The sequence below is a fragment of the Hevea brasiliensis genome, chromosome 3 (genome assembly GCF_030052815.1).
Source record: "Hevea brasiliensis isolate MT/VB/25A 57/8 chromosome 3, ASM3005281v1, whole genome shotgun sequence".
NCBI lineage: Eukaryota > Viridiplantae > Streptophyta > Magnoliopsida > Malpighiales > Euphorbiaceae > Hevea > Hevea brasiliensis.
Window position 1 is genome coordinate 103,229,249 of NC_079495.1, and position 24,545 is coordinate 103,253,793.

The 24,545-nt window shown below is 36.8% G+C and overlaps 1 protein-coding gene across 1 annotated transcript; it reads left to right on the forward strand.

Annotated features, from left to right (window-relative positions):
• Positions 1-6,675: 6,675 nt before the first annotated feature.
• Positions 6,676-10,743, forward strand: LOC110658711 (4-coumarate--CoA ligase 2). Its single transcript, XM_021816436.2, has 6 exons — positions 6,676-8,077; positions 9,188-9,386; positions 9,473-9,618; positions 9,996-10,063; positions 10,188-10,290; positions 10,371-10,743. Exons 1-6 carry the CDS (start codon positions 7,025-7,027, stop codon positions 10,491-10,493), a joined length of 1,692 nt encoding a protein of 563 aa, XP_021672128.2. The 5' UTR covers positions 6,676-7,024; the 3' UTR covers positions 10,494-10,743.
• Positions 10,744-24,545: the final 13,802 nt, after the last annotated feature.

Sequence of the window (24,545 nt, forward strand, 5' to 3'; positions counted from 1 at the left end):
GCCAATAATATGTGGATACAGATGGCGTCAAAGATTAGAGAAGTAGCTAGAAAAGTACTTAGAGAGGCTAAAGGACATGGACTACTCTCAAAAGAGAGATGGTGGTGGAATGAGGATGTACAAAAGGCAGTGAAGAGAAAAAGAGAATGGTATAAGAAATTACCTAAATATGAGAATAATGAGGCATATGAACTGTACAAGAGAGCAAAGAAATAGGCAAACAAAGCAGTAAGTCAAGCAAGAGTACAGGCCTTTGAAAAGTTATATGAGAAACTTGGAACCAAAGAAGGAGAGAAAGATATTTATAGATTAGCAAGAAGGAGAGAAAGGAAATGTCAAGATCTTAATCAGGTTAGGTGCATTAAGGATAAAGAAAGAAAAGTGTTGGTGAAAGATGAGGACATTAAAGAAAGATGGAGAAATTATTTTAATGATCTCTTTAATAATAGTCAAAATGGTAATAGCGTGAATATAGATTATAGAACAATAGAAAAGAATGTGAATTATACTAGAAGGATTAGATCTTTAGAAGTAAAGGAAGCACTTAAGAAAATGAAAGTGGGTAAAGCCTATGGACCTGATGGAATACCAATTAAGGTGTGGAAGTGTTTGGGAGATATGGGAGTGGCATGGTTAACTAAATTATTTAATAAGATTCTAAACTCAAAGAAAATGCCTGAAGAATGGAGGAGGAGTATTTTAGTACCTATTTTTAAAAATAAGAGAGACATACAGATTTGCTCGAACTATAGAAGAATTAAACTCAATAACCATACTATGAAGTTGTGGGAGAGAGTTGTGGAGCATCGACTACGTCATGATACTTCTATCTCTCTCAATCAATTTGGCTTCATGCCCGATCATTCAACTATAGAAGCGATCTTTCTCATTAGAAGCTTGATGTAGAAATATAGAGATGTGAAGAAAGATCTACACATGGTTTTTATTGATTTGGAGAAGGCTTATGATAGTGTTCCAAGAGATGTCTTATGGAGTGTGTTAGAACAAAAGAGGGAATTTATTAGGTACACACAAGTGTTGAAAGATATGTATGAAGGAGCAACTACTATTGTGCACACAGTGGGAGGGGACACAAGAGATTTTCCGATCTCAATTGGATTACACCAAGGATCAGCTATAAGCCCTTACCTTTTTATATTAGTTTTAGATGAATTGATGAAACATATACAAGAGAGTATTTCTTGGTGCATGATGTCTGCGGATAATATTGTTCTGATAGATGAGACACGAGAAGGAGTCAATAGAAAGTTAGAGCTTTGGAGAAGTACTCTAGAGTCAAAGGGCTTTAAGTTAAGTAGAACGAAGACAGAACACATGCATTGCAAGTTCAGTGAAGGCCAAACTGGTAATAGGGAAGGAGTTAGTTTGGATAGAGTGGTACTGTCCCAAAGTAATCACTTTAAATATCTCAGCTCAGTCCTTCAAGTGTGTCACACCTTACCCCTCTATAAAGCATAATATGATCCCGTAGTATACCAAATGAATTACCGATTCCGTCTACCGATAACCCATTAAATACACTACAAAAGATTTTAAAACAATTTTCTTAATTTTTGAAAGTAGTGAGCTTTTATAGCAGGTGTTAAAAACATTTTCTTGAAATTTAAAGACTAGTTAAAATTTTTGTTTATTTTTATTTTTACGCAAATTTTGAAAAAATTTCGGTAGAGTGCCATCTATATTTGGGAAAAATAATTCTTCAAACACCTGTAAAAAAACACTTCTAATAATTCATTTCATTAAATCACCCACTACTACAACTCAAATCAACATTATTTCTCCCATCTCCATAATCCAAAACAATTCTCAATTCAATTGTCTTCAAAATAATACTAAATAACTTCATTCATATTTCATTAAAGAAAAATCAATTTACATTCATCAACTAAAATTTACATTAGAAAATCCAAAATAATATTATTACAAACTCTATACAACTGCTCATGACCCGTTTATACATGTACATACAATTACATACACAAATATAAACATTACAATCAGGGTATAAAATTATATCCGACAAAATCTCAGGGATGTAGCTCTAAGATCCTCAGCAGCTCACTCTGTTGCTTCTCTAGTCTCTCTATCTGTGACAGCAATAACAGCCATCGCTGAGTACTATGACTCAGTGGTGCACAACATACTAAAAATAATATTTTATACATAATTCAAATCACATTTATTCAAATATGGTACTGAACATGAAAAACAAATATAAAATATGATTTATAAATTTTTAGTCCAAACAATCTCATTTAGGAAATCTCAAAACGAATTTTATAAAAATACACAGTTATATCATGCCATTCAGAAAATATTCATCTCAATAGCCGGAGGCTTATGAGAAATCACAAGGCTAGTTAGCTCAAATTATGGGTATCCATTTAATTTCTTCCTCTACTGGCACACACCTCAACACTTATGCCAAAGAGGGAATCAAAATTCAAACTAATTCCTCCCACTAATCATGCTAGTGAGGCATTCAAATATATGGTCATAACACTGTGGGTTCAAAACTATCTTACCAATTTACCAAATATTTACTGACAATTAAAACACATATCATTAAATTTCCAATAATTTAGATCAAAAGCATAGTGTGCATTTCAATCACCATTTTGCAATATAAATAATCACAATTCATTTCATGTACTTTGCAAAAAGAAATTTAAAGAGCATTTTATGTTGTGCACAAACCTTATGCGAGTCGCCTCTTGGCCTTGACTTGATGTCTCGTGTTCTTTCCCGGTATTTTTTTCGACTGAAACACACAATTTTACAGTATTTCAGTATCATAATTTATCATAAGTCCAAAAATAAATTCAAATATATTTATATCTAGCTTTGATATGCTTAACTTGACATTCTTTAAAATTTGCACTTCGGGGTTACTATTCACGATACTATTCAAGTTAAATTGTTGACTTTCTCATGCTTAATAGGTATAGAGATTTCAATTTCACCCACACACCACATTTTAATTACCTAATTTGTTGGTTTCGGTTGTTTCCTCAAATTTTAAGTCTCTTAGGTGAAATTTCCAAATTTCAGATTTGGTGCCCTGTTTTGCACTATTCCATTGGTCAAGTTGTTGAAATTTGGCTAAGTTTTCTTCATAGAAGTTGTTCCTTATTGTCTTAACTTTATTTTCCTCTTTGAATCACTCCATTTAGAGTTTTGTAGCCTAAGTTATGACCATTTGAACATAGCTGGCCGGATTTGGTGTTACCCAGAATTCTGACCATTTTCTAGGTATTGGCAATTTTTTGTGTGTTGACTGCAAGTGAGTTTTTGGACAGTTATGATCAAAATTTGGGTTTGTTTTCTTCATGAAAGTTGTAGGGCTATGTCTCAGCTTTCTATCGGTATAAATTAAGGTCATTTGGGCCTTCCTAGACCAAGTTATGGTCATTTACGTAACTACTATTTATTTGGTCATTTTTGTACAGGGCAGTGTACCCAAATTCAGATTTGGCCTAATTGTTCACTAAGTTATGGTCACTTTCTGCGCATGATTCCTAAATGAAAAATGATCCATTTTGTGTCTAATTTCATTCCCAATTAGTCTCACACCAATTGGGTTAGTAAATTTTCAGTTTTGGTTCCTGAAAGGGACCTAGGTCAAGCTGTCTGCATAATGACTCTAACCAATCCGAATTGAAACTTAGTTCTAACAATTCACACACACCACAAATGGTCACAATTGACCATTTCTCAACTCAAATAAGGTCAACTACATCAATTGATCAATTCTCAACTTTTTCTCCAAATTTTCAAAATGCTCAAAACCCTAATTACATAGAGTTCAAATCCAATGCATTCAAAACATAAACCCATACTTCACATACACAACTCAACCTAAACAACCATTCAAACACCTCAAATTCATTCATTTCAAATCCTAACTAAGGCTGGCTGAAATTCTTGTTTGGTCCCTCAACAATTATTTTCTTTTAATTTTAAGTTATTTCTAAATTACTTACACTAAAAATATAAGTATTAAACAATAAATTTTCAATTTAAACCACTAACCTTAACTTTGAAGTTCAACTCTTCAATTTCTTCCTTTTTTTTCTTTTCTTTCCTTCCTCTAAAGCTTTCTCAAGTTGAACTAACAAGTTTTTATAGTTTAGTTTGGGGTCAAAGTAGAGTTAAGTGGTTGGAAGAAAGCTTGTTTTCAAGCTTTCATGGAGTTTTCATGGGGGCTAGTGAGAGAGAGGAGGGTGGCCGAAACACTTGGAGAAGGAGATCTGATTTTTTTTTTCTTTTTAGTGTATTTTTAAGTCTTTAAAATTGCTTTTGACTTGGTCAATTTAGGTAGAAAAATTAAAATTATATTTGACATCATTCATGATGTCATCCAATGATGTAAGCATGATGTAACTAAACTTTTTCTTTTTTTCTTTTTCTTTTGCATTTATTTTTTCACTAGTTCTTTAATTTAATTCTTGATTCCGAAATTTTCTTTTCTCCGATTTTATTGGACAATTAGGACAGGAGTCAGCTCTAGGGGTGAATTGACCAAATTGGCCCACGCTGGTTTAATCCGGTTTGCAAGTTATTCGATATTTCTTCCAAATCCTTGACCTAATTATTTGACCTGCTTAACAACTCTTTTTCATAATTTTCTCTTTTCCACTGTATTCGCAATAGTTCTAAGGACCGCGGCATCACATTTTCCAGTTCTAAATTTGAGTTTAGACTGACCTCGCAGTCACTTCCCGGGAAGGTCACTCATCGCTGTGACTCTCGGCTCATTTAACTTCTTGTGTTCTGTTTTTCTTATTAATACTTAACTATTTGGCAATTACTAATTATTTGCGTTCAGGGCTTATCTAGGTGTTTTAGATGTGGTTCTAATTCTCTTCATTGTCCGAACTGACACCGGTCACCGGAGCAGTGAAATATACCAGGCTATGCAAATAGGGATGTTACAAAGTGGATGGGGGATGTGAGGAGGATGTTAGTCATAGGATTGAAGTCGGATGGTTGAAGTGGAGACGTGCCACAGGAGTTTTATGTGATCGCAGGATTCCCAATAAGTTAAAAGGAAAATTTTACAGTACAGCCATACGACCGACTATATAATATGGTAGTAAGTGTTGGGCACTGAAGAGGTCATATGCGTCTAAGATAAGAGTTGCAGATATGAAAATTTTAAGGTAGATGAGTGGTCATACTAGACTAGATAAAGTCCGTAATGAGAGTATTAGAGAAAAGGTAGGAGTGGTGCCAATTGAGGATAAGTTGAGAGAAGGGAGATTGAGGTGGTTTGGTCATGTGAAGCGTAGACATATGGAGGCTCCAGTTAGACAAGTAGAGCACATTAGGTTAGAGGATAGAAAGAAAAAAAGGGGTAGACCTAAATTGACTTGGAGGAAAGTAGTATAACATGACCTAGAAGCATTACACATTTCTGAGGATTTAACCCAAAATCGTTTAGAGTGAAAAAAGTGAATCCATATAGCTGACCCTAAATTTTTGGGATAAAAACTTAGTTGAGTTGAGTTAAATTATATCATTTCAAATATAAAAATTCATTTACAAATCTAGTCGTGTTGCTTCAAACGGAGACCTTATGCTTCTATTTTGACTAAATTAATCTGTTAAAATTTATTAATAATAAAATCATCTTCATCCCAAATTATTTTTTAGTCACTAATTATTTATAGACTACTTCAAATACCAAATAATTATAAAAAAATATAAATATTATTTATAATAATTATGATATTTGTATTTACAAATGAAAAATATATTTATTGATGATATAATAAATCAATATATTTTTTATTATAATTTAAACTACATAAAATGTATAAGAGTGAAAATAATATAAAATATGATAATCATTTTTAAAAAAAATATATATTATTAATAGTTATTTAATATGTCCATATCAATTGCTAACAAAGTTGTATTAAATAATTATCTGTCATCAGTCAAGAAATATCAGCTACTAATAAGGGCTATTAACTAGTAGTAGCCATGGCTAAACCAATGATTTAATGAATAAATTCTTGGAAAACCATTCTTAACTAGTGAAATTTCATGCAAGGTTGATTGTAGTTGTTGCAGCATTTGCAGACTGCAGAGGGTCCATACTAAAGGCCTCTCTGTATGTAAAATTCTGCGGCATCTAGTGCTCTCTCACGCTCACATGATAGCGAATCCTTCATAAAATAAGGAGAGTTAATCTCCTTTTTACAGTGGAGGAGGATGTATGCCGAATGATCTATCCGGCATCTAATTTTAATTTTATAAGAATTTAATTTAATTAATATTTTTAATAATATTTATATTTAAAATAAAAAATTTAATTTTTTTAATTTAAAAAGTTATTTAAAAAAAATAAAAATCATATATAATGATCGTGTAAAAATTCATTTAAATTTTTTTCCATAAATAATTTATTTCAAAGAAAAATTCTCAGAAATTTTTAAACTAAGTTTATGTATATATATATATATATATATATATATATATATATATATATATATATGGGTAATCAATTAAAAGAAACGAAAGAAAAAAATAAAATACCATAAAAAGATTTTTGTAGGCTCGAAAGGGGAGAATCCAAAAAATGAGGAGGGAGGTAGGTAGAGGGAAAAGCTTAGATGGGAGAGTAAGCAAGTGGGTTTGGTTTATTGAACGTGAGATAGGCATATGCCTCACCTCCATACCTTCCTCCCCCACCATTCCCCTTCCCTTCTCCCTTCCCTTCTAACATCTATCAAATTTACACCTACTTCTATCTCACCAACTATTTCAACCAACCCTCTCTCTTCCCCTCCCTTGTATTTATTACTGCTCTGTCCCTTCCTCCTCCTCTGTCTCTCCCCTATAATTTAAGACATAATCATCTTGCAACATATTGGCCTTTAGTAGCTCTTACTAGCTCTCCTTGGTCCTTCATTCTGTTTTGTTGATATTACTCTCTATTACAAACTGCTTCAAACCGAGAAATTAACAAGACCCAAAATCTTTCCCTTCAAGAATCATGATATCTATAGCCTCGCTTGAGCTTGAACCTGCCAAGCCAGAAATCTCTCCTCCTCAGAATTCTGATACTCATATTTTCAGATCAAAATTACCTGACATTCCCATCTCTAGCCATCTCTCTCTCCATGCATACTGCTTTGAGAACCTCCTCAGTTTCGCTGATAGACCATGTCTTATTTCAGGCTCCACTGGCAAAATCTATTCTTTTGCTGAAACCCACCTCATAGCTCAGAAGACTGCTGCTGGGTTATCCAATTTGGGAATCAAGAAAGGGGATGTCATCATGATTCTCCTCCAAAATTGCCCTGAATTCGTCTTCTCTTTCATGGGTGCTTCCATGCTTGGAGCAGTCACCACTACTGCCAACCCCTTTTATACTCCAAATGAAATATTCAAACAGTTTACTTCTTCTCGTGCCAAGCTGATCATTACACAATCTCAATACGTTGACAAGCTAAGAGATTCCCAAGAGAACCACCCAAAACTCGGCCAAGATTTTACTGTAATCACCATCGATGACCCACCGGAAAATTGTCTTCATTTCTCGGTGCTTTCGTCGGCCAGCGAGAGCGAAATCCCAGATGTTACCATCCACCCTGACGATCCTGTTGCATTGCCCTTCTCTTCAGGGACTACAGGGCTCCCTAAAGGAGTGATATTAACTCACAAGAGCTTGATAACGAGTGTGGCCCAGCAAGTAGATGGAGAGAACCCAAACTTATACTTGAAAGAAGAAGACGTTGTCTTGTGCGTATTGCCTCTGTTTCACATATATTCACTGAACAGTGTATTGCTCTGCTCGCTGAGAGCAGGAGCAGCGGTTTTGTTAATGCAAAAATTTGAGATAGGAGCATTGCTAGAGCTAATTCAGAGGCACAAGGTGTCAGTAGCAGCGGTGGTGCCACCGCTAGTGCTGGCGTTGGCAAAGAATCCGATGGTTGCGGGGTTTGACCTGAGCTCCATCAGAGTGGTGCTGTCTGGGGCCGCGCCTCTGGGGAAGGACCTAGAGGATGCTTTACGTAGTAGGGTGCCACAGGCGATACTGGGACAGGTAAGTAACACGGAATATTTGCTGCCGCTTGAAATTGCGTTTGGAGGCGAAATTATGTTTCTAATAAAAGTATTAATTTAGGTGTTATTAAAAAAGTAATTAAAAAAATTATTTTATTATTTTAATATTTTTATAATTAAAATTTATTAAATTTAATTTTAAATTATTTTTAATATATTTTAATTAATTTATTTAAAAAAATAATTTCCTTAATAATAATTTCAATAAGAATGCTAAATAGTCCTTAGTAAATAAAAACTGAAAAATTTGTCTTTTTTCTGAACGCGTCGTTTTTGCACTTTGGGTTTTACCATTTTGGCCTTTGATTGAAGGCGTACGCATGAAGAGGTAACGTCATTTCATTGATTACAAAAATAATTGATAATAGATAAAAATTATAATAATTATTTTTTGTTAAAAGCCGATAAAATTAAAATTTTAATAAAGTCTTTAATTTTAAATAATTTATACACATACATTTTTATCCGAAGGACTAGTTCATACTGCTACTGATTATAGCTAGCCTATAATAATTATTTTGCATAGAATTCATTATATATTTATTAATTTGTAAATTAAATTGATAAAATTATGTTTATGTGTGGCTCTTTAAATATTTAAAATAATTAAAATTGTTTATATTATATATTTATATTTAAAAGTTTTAAGGAATACACACACGATTAATTTTAAATTAAAAATAATAATAAATATAAAATGAGAACATAAATAAGGTGAAACAAATAGAAACATCAATGCAATCTATAATAAATTAAAAGGGAAGAGAAGAAATAAATGCATGAAAAGAGCAGTGAAGAGAAGAAAAGAACATGTGTGGTAGTGGTAGGAAGTAGAAAGATGAGTATGGCTAATATTAATGAACAGAGAGCTGCCCTCATTGCCTCAACGGAAAAGGGTAACGTGGCCATGACAACCTCACCAATTGCTATGAAAGATTACTTAACCAATTTTGCGGCTAATAATAATCTTAACTTCAGAATTAAAGTGTGGAAAAAAAATATAGCAATAAAAATTCAATTCCATGTCATATGATACTATATTAACTCCATAAATAGCAGAGAAATTTAATTATTACTTTATAAGCTGCAGGGGTATGGAATGACAGAGGCAGGGCCAGTGCTGTCAATGTGCTTAGGATTTGCAAAGCAGCCATTCCCAACCAAGTCGGGTTCATGTGGCACTGTGGTTAGAAATGCAGAGCTCAAGGTCATCGACCCTGAAACCGGTTGTTCCCTTGGCTACAACCAGCCTGGTGAAATTTGCATCCGTGGACAGCAAATTATGAAAGGTGCCTGCCCTAAAATTTTGGCATTTCGCATCATTTACTTGTAATATTGGCTAATTATTATTTCAAGTTGTAAAAATAATTTACAGGATATTTGAATGATCCGGAGGCCACAGCAAACACTATAGATGTTGAAGGTTGGCTTCACACTGGGGACATTGGTTATGTAGATGATGATGAGGAGGTTTTCATTGTCGATAGAGTCAAGGAAATCATCAAATTCAAAGGCTTCCAGGTACGTCATATGTTCCCCCTTACCTTTACTAATGCAAGAATTACATTGTGACACTAGGATTTGAACATTATTTCTCTTGCACTACTAGATAGACAATCGACCATTAAACAACAACACCTAAGCTTTAATTCCAAACTAGTTGGGCTTGACTTCTATATCATGAGAGATAACTGAATTTTAGCTGTCAACCTATTTCAACATTTCTCCTTTATCTAAGTTTGAGGTTGGTTATGTTTTGCTAAGCACGCGTAGGCAAAGTTAAATTAGCATTATAATTGCATTGGATTAGCTTCCGCACACTATTTGGGCAATAAATAGGTCAACGAAAGACAACTAGAACAGTGTCAGCAAATTTTTTGTTTTTACCCTGTGTTCAGGTGCCACCAGCAGAGCTTGAGGCCCTCCTTATAAACCACCCATCAATTGCAGATGCTGCTGTTGTCCCGTAAGTTTCAGTAGAAAATACCAATAAATCATAATATTATATTCAAGGCAGCAAATGATATGCCAAAGCCCAAAGGCAGTGACAAATTGACTAATTGATGTGTGCATATCATTATTGTTATCAGGCAAAAAGATGAAGTTGCTGGAGAAGTTCCCGTTGCATTTGTGGTTCCATCAAATGGTTTCGAGCTTACTGAGGAGGCCGTAAAAGAATACATAGCAAAACAGGTAAGAATACTTATCTTACCATTTTCTTTTTCTTTGTATAAATGTTATGCTTCTAAAAGTAAACTGCTAATGTCAAACAGGTGGTGTTCTATAAGAAACTGCACAGAGTGTACTTTGTTCATGCAATTCCCAAGTCTCCCTCTGGAAAGATATTAAGAAAAGACCTAAAAGCTAAGCTAGCTACAACCTCCTCTTCCTGTTAGGATTTGTTTAGTTGGGGTAAGTAAACTAAGGAAGTAAAACTTCTTGAGAACTGCAGAGAAGAGTCTTTTGCATTATCAAACCAACTTTTCAGGAAGTATAGCATTCTACTTCCTTTGTGCAAGGGAAGTAACTTACCTAAGTGAATTTTGGTAAGTTGCACTTTCCTAATTAAGTGTAATAAATTTATCAATTTATCCTTTAATTTATTACACTTTAAATTATTTTATGGGCATTATTATATTTTGGAAAGTTAATTTGTATACTAAATACATTTATATCATACTTCCCATAAAATAAATTCCCCGCAAGTATACTTAATGGGAAATATACTTTCTAAGAAGTTGAGCATTTTGTGGTAATTTTTCAATTTTTTTCTATTGTGATTTTTAATTTTCTTTTTACATGTGATGTAATTCTTTCCTATCTGCACTCGATGTGATTTGATGGGTCGTTACTATGAAGTTCTTAATAAGAGTAAAAGGATAAAAAAATTGCATGGAAGAATTGCTTCTTGTCATGGAAATGATAAGAGTTTCCGTTTATACATTTATTTAGCATTCGTTTGGAATAATTTAATTAAAATTTTATAAAATCATGTTTATTTTTATTCTTTTGAAAATGATTTTTTTAAATTAAAAAAAACTAAATTTTTTATTCCGATAATAAGAATTAAAAAAATTAATTGAATTAAACTTTTGTAAAATCTTAAATTTCAATATGCGATATAATTATCTTATAGAGGCTCCCACAACTTTGAGGATTGTCTCAATAATGTCCTTGAAATTCAATTTGTATCACAAAAATATTCTAACTTCAATTTAACACTACCCAAAGTCTCTCATGTCATTTTCTGATGAGAGTTCTGGTCAGATGCTGACGTTGACATGCCTAAGTAGAATAAAAAAAAAAAAATCTTTCTTTGTCATGTGACATTTTAACAGTAAAAAAATATTTTTTTCTCTCTCCTGCCCCTTGTCTTCTCTCTCTAAGGCTATCCTTCATTTTTCTTTCATAATTGCCTAATCCCTTTTCTTTTCTTTCCAATCTCATCTCATCCATGACTCCATGCCACCTCAAACCTCCTACAATCTCATCCCCGACAGACGACAACCCCTTTGCCTCTAGCCACACTCTTCTCTGGCCTCACAAATTCATTTCTTCCCTTTCTAGCTTCCCCCGTGTCATTTCTACTCTGCCTATAATTTGCCTTTTCACTCCTTCCTCCTACCCTCAATCATTCTTCATCTTTGTTTTGCATTCTTTCACGCTTTTTCACTGCTTTCATTTTGGTTAATATCTTGAAGCATTTCAAATCCTCACACCTCTGGTTTTTTAAGGTTGAAGCCTCACAATCTCACAAATCATGCTTTCCTTTGGTTCTCGATCCTCACATTCACAAAATCTGCCTTTATTTCTCAAAGCCTCACACTTGTTCTTCTTCTCATTGGACGCTAGTCAACAATCATCCTCCCTTTGCCTTCCTCTCACTCCTCAGAACACGTGGAACCTTCCTCTCATTCTCTTCCTCTTAGTCTCACTCATTAGTAGCCTCCCTTTTAACTCTTCAGTGGTTGAAATTTTGTGTGCATCTGTGTTGAAATTTTGTCAATTGTTATTTGGTTTATATTTCAATTAATTTTGTTAATTGGGTTGAAATTTAGCCTCCCTCCGCTTTCTCATATCATTCTCTAATTCTTCATCTAACTCAGAACACATGAAGCACCTTCGATTTTTCATCGGTTGAAATTTCATCCCATCTTTTTCCCTTGGGTTGTTATATGGTTGAAAGGCTGTTAACTAGTTTTCATGTGATTGAATTAATTTTGTTAATTTAGGTTTGTTCTGTGAGATGGATTAATTTTGTTGGTGTGAATTGATTAATTTTGTTATATTTGATATTAATTGATGTTGTTGCATATTGTAATGAAGAGATGACTTATATTGCATCTAGGTTTAATTTTTTTTCTTTTGAATTTTGATTTTCATTTCTGTGTGCATCTGGGTTTGATTTATATGTGGTTTTGTTTTGTTGTTGATATTGGTACATCATATGGAATGAATTTGGGTTTTGGGTGTTGCTTACAGGAATAGCAAGAGGGAGAGACGAGAGAGGTGAGGAGAGAAAAAATATATATTTTTATTATTAAAATGCCACGTGGTGAAGAGAGCAACTTTTTTATTCTTTTTATTCCACTTAGACATTTCCACATTAGCATCTGGCTAGAGCTCTCATTGGAAAATGACATGAAGGAATTTGAGTAGTATTAAATTGAAGTTACAGTATTTTTGTGATACAAATTGAAATTCAAAGACATTACTAAAACAATCTTTTAAATTGAGAGACAACAAATGAAATTTAATCATTTTATGGAGAATTGTTTATAAATGGACCAATCAACATTAACACCCTTTTTCCTACCAATTTAATATTTTTATTTCTATTTTCCTGGGTCTATCTGCTTCTAAACCACAATGAACCACCTAACCATCAATACCACCGATAATTGACATTTATTGTTCATCAAAAGTTGATAAGCAAGAAAGATGTCACTAAGCCAACATATATACCCTTTAATGATTGCTAGGCTGACAATATTTTAAGGCATAGGAGGTATTTTGTAAGACATTAATACGGAGTAATCGTTATCTAACTGTAACACCCCTAAATTTTAAATTTATTATATTATGGATAATTATTTATATTTTGTTTTATTTAAATTTTGAAAAATTATTTGAAATTTTTCGAATTTTAGAAATCAGGTTCGATTTTAAGAAAATATAAAACTTTGATGATTTTTAAAAATTAATTTAAAGACCACGTGACAAAACTAAAAATATATTTAGACTCTATGAATTTTTCTGAATTTTCTAGAATTTTTTCAGAATTTTTGGGCCTCGTTTTCTATTCCAAGGCAGAGTAAAAATTCAATTTCAGATATTTTGAATCGAACCAGTCGAATCGAACCGGATCGGGTCGGACCGATCGAATTCTCTTCCCGCGTCGCGCGACCCTCTCCCCTTCTCTCTTCATTTTCTCTCTCCTCCCTTCGCCTCTCGCCGACCAGTCGCCATCCAGTCCTCCCCCACACTACGGCGCACCTCCCCTGCTGCCGGCAAGCCTCCAGGCCGCCGGAAAAGTCGCGCGAAATCCACCCAAAACGCGCTTGCCGCTTCTCCTTCCCGGCCAAAATCCAGCCGATCCGGCTATCGATCGGACTAGGTCTTGTGTCAAAATCCATCTATACCTCGAGAGCTTTCCATAGACACCAAGAACACCATAATCCATCGAGCGGTTTGCCTAATTTTTATTCGGGAAGTTTTAATCCATTTCGACTTTTGGGCTAAATTTCTCGCAAACCGTGAACCCCACGAGAAAACCTAGAGTACCGGAGTGCTCCACTCGTCGAGAGCTTCGCGGCAATATCAATTTCAAAATTTTTCGACACTATTTTTCGGTGGGTCCGGTAAAACTTTGTAGTGTTTTTCCGAGCACTAAATGAGCTTAAAAAATTTCGTAAAAATTATATACTAATCCCCGTGTTGTGGGCTTCGTGTAAGTACCTTCAATTAGAATAAATTCAACGGTTGCCCGGTTCTGTAAATTTCGAGCCAGGCAAATAGGCTACCGAAAAAGTCTCAAAATTGGGTCGAGATTTTGGCTAGCCCATCGTTGTCAGACGTTCCAAGCGCGTTCCCAGGGTCGGAATCAACATAGGTAAAGCCGAACCTTGCTTTTTCTTAATTATCTAGTGCTTGAATTCGATTAAAAATCTATAAAATATTCGTGGTAGTTTAGAAAATTATAATTCCTTTTGTATTAGCTTAATAATAATGCTAAGGACCGCGGGGCAAAGTTTTAGAATTTTTAGAGTTCATTGGAGTAGTTTTTGCAAAAATGGTTAATTATAAGGACTAAACTATAATTTTTCACATTGTGATTGTTAACTGTTTGGATGAGCCCAGGAGAGGCTATGTGATGTGATTGAGTTGTGGATGTGTGATTTGTGGATATAGAAGTGCATTTTGAGCCCTTTTACAGGTTGGGTAGGTCCTCGGTATAGGGAAGACTCTGCCGGATTTTCAGCACGACTTAGGACATCTTTGGTCCTTTCTTAGTTTGTATTGAGTCAAATGTATTAAATAATTGTAATAAAATTGTTAGGTGAGCTGGGACAGCCTTCCTCCTCCGCCCAGCTGCCACAGTGACCTCAATTTAAGTATGTGAGTAAAATATTAATTTTAATTATAATTTCGATATTATTATATGTTCAAGCATGCTCATGCATCACTTATAAATATGTATCAATGTAGTTAAACACTAGGCACGTTTTATATTGCATTCATAATTGTTGAAGTGCCATGGATGTTGTTTGTGGTAATTTGGAGCAGTGTGTGTGCATGGCGAGCATGTGGTATGGTATTGGATATGGACAGGACGGGTAGACACGGCTTGAGAGACACGGCTTGAGAGACACTCGCTGGGACCCTGTCCTTCAGGGTAGACACAGCTTGAGAGACACTCGCTGGGAACCCGCATTTGGTTTATTAAACGAAAGTCCGGCTTGAGAGACACTCGCTGGCAGAGGTCGGATTAAGAGGGCTGTATAGGGGATCAGCTCCCATATATGTATTGCTTGACAGTGTTGAGTGTGTGAGTGCTCCAAATTGCTTTTTTTTTGCTGTTATGATATTAATTGTATGAAAATTATGAGGATGTTGCATATCACTCCACAGGGTGTATTTGCTTTAGATAGCTATAGAGATTATGATTAAAATTGGTATTTTACTCTCTCAGTCGAATGTCCATTCCTGTTCATCTATTTTTCCAAGCTACAGGAGGATTATTTGTTGTGGCTAACCTGCTCTTCTTCTTCGCAGGTCCATTAATAGTATTTAATGTATTTTGTGCAATTGAGTTAAATTTTAGACTCCGCATGTGTTAGAAGCACTTATTTTTATTTTGGGCCTGTATTATAAAAGTTATGTTGGACCTGTAAAATTATTAACTGTATGCATGATGAGATTGGATGAGGGAACTGAGTTCCCATTTGAGTTATGACATTTTGATTATGTGGAGGGTGAGCTGCACTCCTCAATTTATTATATATTGTGTTTACAGGTCAGGCGAGTCAAAAACTCCCCATTGAATGGTCCATTTTATGGCCGGACTCTGTCCGGTTGAATTTTTGAAATTGGGCCCAAATGGGCCTTAGAGTTAGGTTGAGGAATAGTTAGGCTTACTACAGGCCTCGGGAGCTTTAGGCTAGCCCAGGTCCTAGTGTCGATCCGGCCCATAGGTTGGGTCTTGACAAATGTGGTATCAGAGCTTAGGCTCCAGATTCATAGGAAGTATATGTCTAAAGTATTGGGAAGAGTCTAATAGGAGTCACATGCGGAGAATATGGTCCATATTCATCCTTGCATTGTCATATTTGCTTCTAATTTCTGCTTTGTATAATTGTGTGTAAATATGAGTCAATAGAGCTGTGTAATATGCCGTTTTGAATTTTTATGGGCTAATGCTATTGAATTTCAGGAAAATGCGTAGAAGCAGAAGAGCTGTCACTGCACCAGAACCGAATGTGCCTGACGAGGTGTTGGCATAGGATGAGGCGCCTATCCCGAGGAGTAGGGGTGTGCAAACGATCGGTTCGATTCCGAACCGAACCGAAAAAACTGAAAACTGAAAATAAAAAATTTTAAAAACCGAACCAAACCGATTAATATGAGAAAATCGAACCGAACCAAATCGATAAATATAGGTTCAATTCGATTTTAAATTAATCAAACCGAATTTTATAAAATTTCATATTTTCAACATTAAATCTAAATAACAAAAACATAAAAACAAAAAAAATTAGAAATCAAAACACAAAAATCTTAAGGTTCATTCGGTTTTCTTTGATTTTCCTTGATATATATGTATTAATAATTTCGATTCGATTCGATTTTTTTGATTTTTTTTGAAAATAACAGAACCGAACCGATTAACTGAAATTATAAAAAATTATAAACCGAACCGAACCGATTGAATTTTAAAACCGAATCGACTGAATTGAATTGACTCAATTCGGTTTTTTTATTTTTAGATTTAAACCGAATTCTGCTCTCCCCTACCGAGAAGGCTGAGTAGGAGGCCTAGAGCTGCTCAAGTAGAAGAGCAACCGCCACCAGTTCAGGAACAGTCTTTTATGGCCCAGGGTCCCATAGACCCAATGGCAGCTACCTTAGCCAGATTGTAGAGAACCATCGATATAATGACACAGTATATGGTCCACCCTCCCCAACAGCAGCAATCCACCGCACTAAGAGGGGAACCTTACAAACAAATAATTAATTTCAAGAAGTTGGTGCTTGGTACTTATGACATGTCAGATGATGCCCATCGATTTTTGGATTCCTGCAAACAGGCAGGGATAAAGTTGCAGTTGACTGATAGGAGGCTTATAGAGTGTGCGCAGCATGTCATGGGGCCTGTGCCTAGGTAATGGATGAATGACTACATATTACCTCAGATTGAAGGTTTGTCTTGGACTTAGTTTGTGGAACTGTTTATCAATAGGTTTGTGCCAGAAAGCTTCAGAGACCAAAAACACTGGGCCTTTGAGGCCTTAAGATAAAGTGGCAGATATGTAGATGAATATGCTACAGAATTTCTAGAACTAAGCAGGTATGCCCCCACAGCAGTGGCTACAGAAAGTATAAAGGTAAAGAGGTTCCTAAAGGGGCTGGACAGGAGGTATGCAAACCTAGCCATGATGTCTGATCAATCTTTTGATATAGTAGTTGATCAAGCCCGACAGATTAAGATTAGCTATACAGGAGATGACAGTGGAAGGGCAAAGAAGAATAAAGCAGAGGGTTCTTTATGTGTTCCCTACAAGGGTACCACGGATAGTGGCGGCCAAAGTCATTACAGAGGAAGAGGTAGAAGCAACAAGAAGGGTGGTTTTAAACACAAATCTCGAGGATTCAGACCAGGGTATAGATCCAGCAGTGGTCACAGTTCGAGTTACAGCAGTTCTGGGTCTGGTTCAGAATCCTCATTGACACCTTGCACACAGTGTGGAAGAGGACATTCAGGACCTTGTATGATGGGTTCAGGAGTATGTTTCCAGTGTGGCCAGCAGGGTCACTTTGCTAGAGAATGTCCGATGTTCAGCAAGCCACAGATGGAGTCACAGGGTTCTGTTGCAAATGTTCCTCGTCAGTTGTCTCCTGATGCTTCCAGCATGGCAGGCAGTCAGTTCAGTGGCCAACAGGGCCGAGGACAAGGAGGACGTGGATTTGGAGGCAGGTCAGGAGGTAGAAGTCAATTTCAGGGTTCTGCAATGCAGGGTAGGGGTCAAGCTCGGGTTTTCACCTTGACCCACCAGGATGCTTAGGCTTCCAATGCAGTTGTGGCAGGTATTCTTCTAGTCTGTTCCTATAAGGCTCGTGTTTTGATAGATCCGGGTGCTACGCACTCATTTGTCTCCCCTGTTTTTGCCATGAGATTGGGTAGGAACCCTATAACTTTAGAATGCCCCTTGTCTGTAGCTACCCGGCTTAGTGACAACATAGATGTGGATATGGTTTTTCCGGGTAGCCCAGTAGTAATGGATGGAAGGATCCTCCCAGCAGACTTGGTTCCTCTACCAGTAATGGATTTCGATGTAATTTTGGGAATGGATTGGTTGGCAACTCATTATGCCACTTTAGACTGCAGGAACAAAAAGGTGTATTTCCACATACCTAGTGTGGAAGAGTTTAGCTTTGATGGTGATAGGAGCATGGCTCCATATAATTTGGTGTCAGCAATTAGTGCTAGAAAAATGTTAAGGCGTGAATGTCAAGGGTATTTGGCATTGGTGAGAGATACATCTGTAGAAGGTGTTAACATGGAAAATGTTCCTGTTGTCAAAGAATTTATGGATGTCTTCCCTGAGGAGCTTCCAGGGTTGCCACGAGAAAGGGAAATAAAGTTTTGCATTGATGTTATGCCTAGTATAAACCCCATATCAATGTCGCCTTACAAGATGGCACTAGCAGAATTAAAAGAGCTAAAGGAGTAGCTACATGAGCTTTTGGACAAGGGTTTCATACGTCCGAGCACTTCACCTTGGGGCACTCCTGTTCTATTTGTGAGAAAGAAAGATGAGTCCTTGAGGTTGTGTATTGACTATAGATAGCTGAACAAGGTGACTGTGAAGAACAAATATCCACTTCCTCGGATCGATGATCTGTTTGATCAGCTCCAAGGGGCTAGATTTTTTTCCAAAATAGACATACGATCAGGCTACCATCAGTTGAGAATCAGGAATGAGGATGTGTCCAAGACAGCATTCAGGACAATATATGGTCATTATGAGTTCTTGGTAATGTCTTTTGTACTCACTAATGCACCAGCAGCCTTCATGGACTTGATGAACAGGGTGTTTAGGCCATTCCTGGACCGTTTTGTCATCATATTCATAGATGACATTTTGGTATACTCTCGGACCGAGGAAGAACATGTGTGGCATTTGAGGATGGTGTTGCAAACTTTGAGGGAGCACCAGCTATATGCCAAATTTTTAAATTGTAAATTTTGGCTAGAAAGAATCTTATTCTTGGGACATGTGGTTTCTAATGAAGGCATTCAAGTGGATTCCAAGAAAATTGAGGCTGTAACTGATTGGCTTAGGCCTACAATAGTCACTGAGGTGCGAAGTTTTCTTGGCCTAGCTGGCTACTATAGACGCTTTGTACAGGATTTCTCCAGGATAGCAGCTCCCCTAACTAAGTTAACTCGGAAGAATGTTCCGTTCATTTGGACAGATGATTGTGAGGAGAGCTTCCAGAAGCTTAAGGAATATCTAACTACTGCCCTTGTGTTGACATTACCGATGAGTGGTGAAGGATATACCGTGTACTGTGATGCCTCTAGAGTTGGCTTAAGGTGTGTTCTGCTACAGAATGGAAATGTAGTGGCTTATGCTTCAAGGCGGCTAAAGAGGCATGAGCAGAACTACCCCACCCATGATTTGGAAATGGCAGCTGTAGTCTTTGCACTAAAGATCTAGAGACACTACCTGTATGGTGAAGTGTGTGAGATATACACTAACCATAAGAGTTTGAAGTACATCTTCCAATAGAGGGATTTAAATTTGAGGCAGAGGAGATGGATGAAGCTTTTAAAACTATGATTGTACTATCTAGTACTACCCTAGGAAGGCCAATATAGTAGCAGATGCTTTGAGCAGAAAATCTTTTGACAGCTTGGCGCACATATCAGCGAAGAAGAGACCGTTGATTCAGGAAGTACATGAGTTGATGAATCAAGGTCTGATCTTAGATCTTTCAGATGAGGGGGTATTGTTGGCCCATTTTTCAGTGAGACTAGACCTGCGAGACAGAGTCAGAGTTTTCCAACACAGAGATCAGCAATTGATGAAGATCATAGAAAGAGCACAGCAGGATGAAGGTGTTGAGTTTGGATTTGCTAATGATGGCGCCCTTATGCAAGGTTCCAGGATATGTGTGCCCAACGTGGACAATCTCAGAAATGAAATCATGCGAGAGGCATACTATACACTGTACAATGTCCACCCAGGCTCCACCAAGATGTACCATGATGTGAAAGATAGCTACTGGTGGAATGGCATGAAGAGGGACATAGCAGACTTTGTGTCCAAGTGCTTGACTTGTCAGAAGATGAAGTTTGAACATCAGAGGTCGTCAGGGAAGCTATAAGAGCTCCTTATCCTAGAATGGAAGTGGGAAATGATCACTATGGATTTTGTAACTGAGTTGCCTCGTACCACGTAGGGATATGATTCGATATGGATAACTGTAGATCGTCTGACCAAATCAGCTCATTTCTTGCCTATGAAAATCACATATTCTGTTGCACAGTACGCTTGGCTCTATGTTCGAGAAATAGTCAGATTGCATGGAGTTCCTGCTTCCATAATATATGATAGAGGGCCCCAGTTCACTTCTCAGTTTTGGAGGAAGTTGCAGGAGGCACTTGGCATAGTTAAACTTCAGTACTGCCTTCCACCCTCAGACAGACAGGCAGTCTAAAAGGACAATCCAAATACTGGAAGATATGCTTCGCATGTGTGTTTTGGATTTTGGAGGTCAATGGGATGATCAGCTACCATTGGTGGAGCTTGCCTACAACAACAGTTATCATTCCAGCATAGGGATGGTACCCTATGAGGCGCTATATGGCAGAAAGTGTAGGTCTCCTCTGTGTTGGACTGGAAATGGAAGAAACGAATGTGCATGATGTATACCTAGTGCAGTATACTTCATAGATGGTTTCTTTAATCAGATAACGATTGAAAACAGCTTTCAGTAGGCAGAAGAGTTATGCAGATCTCAGACGGAGGGATGTGGAGTTTGCAGTAGGCCATTACGTATTCCTGAAGGTTTCTACGATGAAGTGAGTCATGAGATTTGGAAAGAATGGCAAGTTGACACCTCGGTATATTGGACCTTTTGAGGTTATTGATAGAGTTGGAGCAGTTGCCTATCGGTTGGAGTTACCCACCAACCTTTCTCATGTCCATCCTGTATTTCACATCTCTATGCTCAGGAAATACATACTTGATCCTTCTCATGTGCTACAACCGAATATATTAGAGCAAAAGGAAGACTTGACGTTTGAGGAACAACCTGTAGCCATAGTGGACTACCAAGTAAGGCAGCTAAGATCAAAACAGATCCTTATGGTTAAGGTTTTGTGGAGGAGCCAGTCAGTGGAAGAGTGCACCTAGGAGTCAGAGCGGGACATGCGTAGCAAGTACCCTTATTTATTTAATGTGTAATCCTGATCTTTTATTCTGCCTTGTGTAAAATTCGAAGATGAATTTTCTGTAAGGGGGGAAGAATGTAACACCCCTAAATTTGTTATTTATTATTTTATGAGTAATTATTTATATTTTGTTTTATTTAAATTTTGAGAAATTATTTGAAATTTTTCGAATTTTAGAAATCGGGTTCGATTTTCCGAAAATATAAAACTTTGATGATTTTTAAAAATTAATTTAAAGACCACGTGGCAAAACTAAAAATATATTTAGACTCTACGAATTTTTCTGAGTTTTCTAGAATTTTTTCGAAATTTTTGGGTCTCGTTTTCGATCCCAAGGCAGAGTAAAAATTTAATTTCGGGTATTTTGAATTGAATTGGATCGGGTCGGACCGGTCGAATTGGACCGGCCCTTTCCTTTTTCTTTTCTCCTCCCGCGTCCCGCAACCCTCTCCCCTTCTCTCTTCGTTTTCTCTCTCCTCTCTCCGCCCCTCGCCGGCCAGCCGCCACCCAGCCCTCCCCCACACTCTGGCGCACCTCCCCTGCCACCGGCAAGCCTCCAGGCCGCCGAAAAAGTCGCGCAAAACCCACCCAACGTGCACGCGCCGTTTTGCCTTCCCAATCGAAATTCGGTCGATCCGGCCACCGATCAGATCGAGTCTTGTGTCAAAACCCATCTACACATCGAAAGCTTTCCATAGACACCAAGAACACCAAAATCCATCAAGCGGTTTGCCCAATTTTTGTCCGAGAAGTTTTAGCCCATTTCGACTTTTGAGCTAAATTTCTCGTAAATCGTGAACTCCATGAGAAAACCGAGAGTATCGGAGCGCTCCACTCGTCGAGAGCTTTGCGGCAATACCAATTTCAAAACCGTTTTTCGGTGGGTCCAGAGAAATTTCGTAATATTTTTTCGAACACTAAATGAGCTTAAAAAATTTCGTAAAAATTATGTATTAACCCCTGTATTGTAGGCTTCATGTAGGTACATTCAATTCGCGGAAATTCAACGGTTGCCCAAGTTTGTAAATTTCGGGGCAGGCAGATAGGCTACCAAAAAATTCTCAGAATTAGGTCGAGATTTTGGTTACCCCACCATTGTCAGACGTCCCAAGCGCATTCCCGTGGTCGGAATCGGCATAGGTAAACCCAAACCTTACTTTTTCTTAATTATCTAGTGCTTGAATTCGATTAAAAATCTATAAAATATTCGTGGTAGCTTAGAAAATTATAATTCCTTTTGCATTAGCTTAGTAATAATGCTAAGGACCGCGGGGCAAAGTTTTAGAATTTTTAGAGTTCATTTGAGTAGTTTTTGCAAAAATGGTTAATTATAAGGACTAAACTGTAATTTTTCACATTGTGATTGTTGACTGTTTGGATGGGCCTAGGAGGGGCTATGTGATGTGATTGAGTTGTGGATGTGTGATTTATGGATATAAAAGTACATTTTGAGCCCTTTTGCAGGTTAGGTAGGTCCTAGGTATAGGGGAGACTCTGCTGGATTTTCGGCACGATTTAGGACATCTTTAGTCTATTCTTAGTTTGTATTGAGTCAAATGTATTAAATAATTGTAATAAAATTGTCAGGTGAGCCTGGACAGCCTTCCTCCTCCGCCCAACTGCCACAGTGACCTTAATTTAAGTCTGTAAGTAAAATATTAATTTTAATTGTAATTTCGATATTATTATATATTCAAGCATGCTCATGCATTACTTATAAATATGTATCTATGTAGTTAAACACTAGGCACGTTTTATATTGCATTCATAATTGTTGAAGTGTCATGGATGTTGTTTGTGGTAATTTGGAGCAGTGTGTGTGCGTGACGTGCGTGTGGTATGGTATTGGATATGGACAAAATGGGTAGACACGGCTTAAAAGACACTCGCTGGGACCCAATCCTTCGGGGTAGACACGGCTTGAGAGACACTCGCTGGGACCCCGCATTTGGTTTATTAAGCAAAAGTCTGGCTTGAGAGACACTCACTGGCAGAGGTTGGATTAAGAGGGCTGTATAGGGGATCAACTCCCATATATGTATTGCTTGACAGTGTTGGGTGTGTGAGTGCTCCAAATTGCTTTTTTTTGCTATTATAATATGAATTGTATGAAAGTTATGAGAATGTTGCATGTTACTCCACAAGGTGCATTAGCTTTAGATAGCTATAGAGATTATGATTAAAATTGGAATTTTACTCTCTGAGTCGAACGCTCACTCCTGTTCATCTATTTTTCTAAGCTACAAGAGGATTATTTGTTGTGGCTAACCTACTCTTCTTCTTCGTAGGTCCATTAATAGTATTTAATGTATTTTGTACAATTGAGTTAAATTTTAGACTCCGTATATGTTAGAAGCACTTATTTTTATTTTGGGCCTGTATTATAAAAGTTATGTTGAACCTGTAAAATTATTAACTGTATGCATAATGGGATTGGATGAGGGAGCTGAGCTCCCATTTGAGTTATGACATTTTGATTATGTGGAGGGTGAGCTGAGCTCTCCAATTTATTATATATTGTATTTACAAGTCGGGTGAGTCAAAAACTCTCGTGAAATGGTCCATTTTATGACCGGACTCCGTCCGATTGAATTCTTGTAATTGAGCCCAAATAGGCCTTAGAGCTGGGTTGATGAATAGTTAGAATTACTACGAGCTTCGAGGGCTCTGACTCAAGTCCTAGTGCCGATCCGACCCATAGGTTGGGTCGTGACACTAACTTTTAATTTTTTTATTAATGTTATTTAGATACCTTAAAAAATTAAATTAATTTTTAATTTCATTAATATTTATGCACTTTGAGTGTCTAAATTAATAATTACCCTTATTTTTTAACTTTTTATCAAATATATCCTTTGATACCCTAACTGATAATGGTGAGATCTAAAAGGTTGCTGGATGAGTGCCACGTGCAATGGGGATGGTTGTACAGTGATGTACGACCTTTATACGAGCACTTATCCAGCACTCTCTAGAGCTTGTATTGGTAGAGCTAATTAGTGCTTCACTTCTTAATACTTCGAAGAATTAAGTTAGGGAGGTAATAAGGAAAGAGTTAAGTAAATGAAAAAGAGAGAGGGCAAATGCTAAAGAACGGGTTACAAAATGTTCTATACCTGATACCTACGGACTTACATATCCCTAATTAGTCAATTGAAAAAGCACCAGGACGCAATTGTACTTCTCCAGCAACTGCAAGGGTGGAGAATTTTCATGATGCAGTAAATAAGGGACCCTCACCACTTCTTTTATTAAAAGAAAACAAATA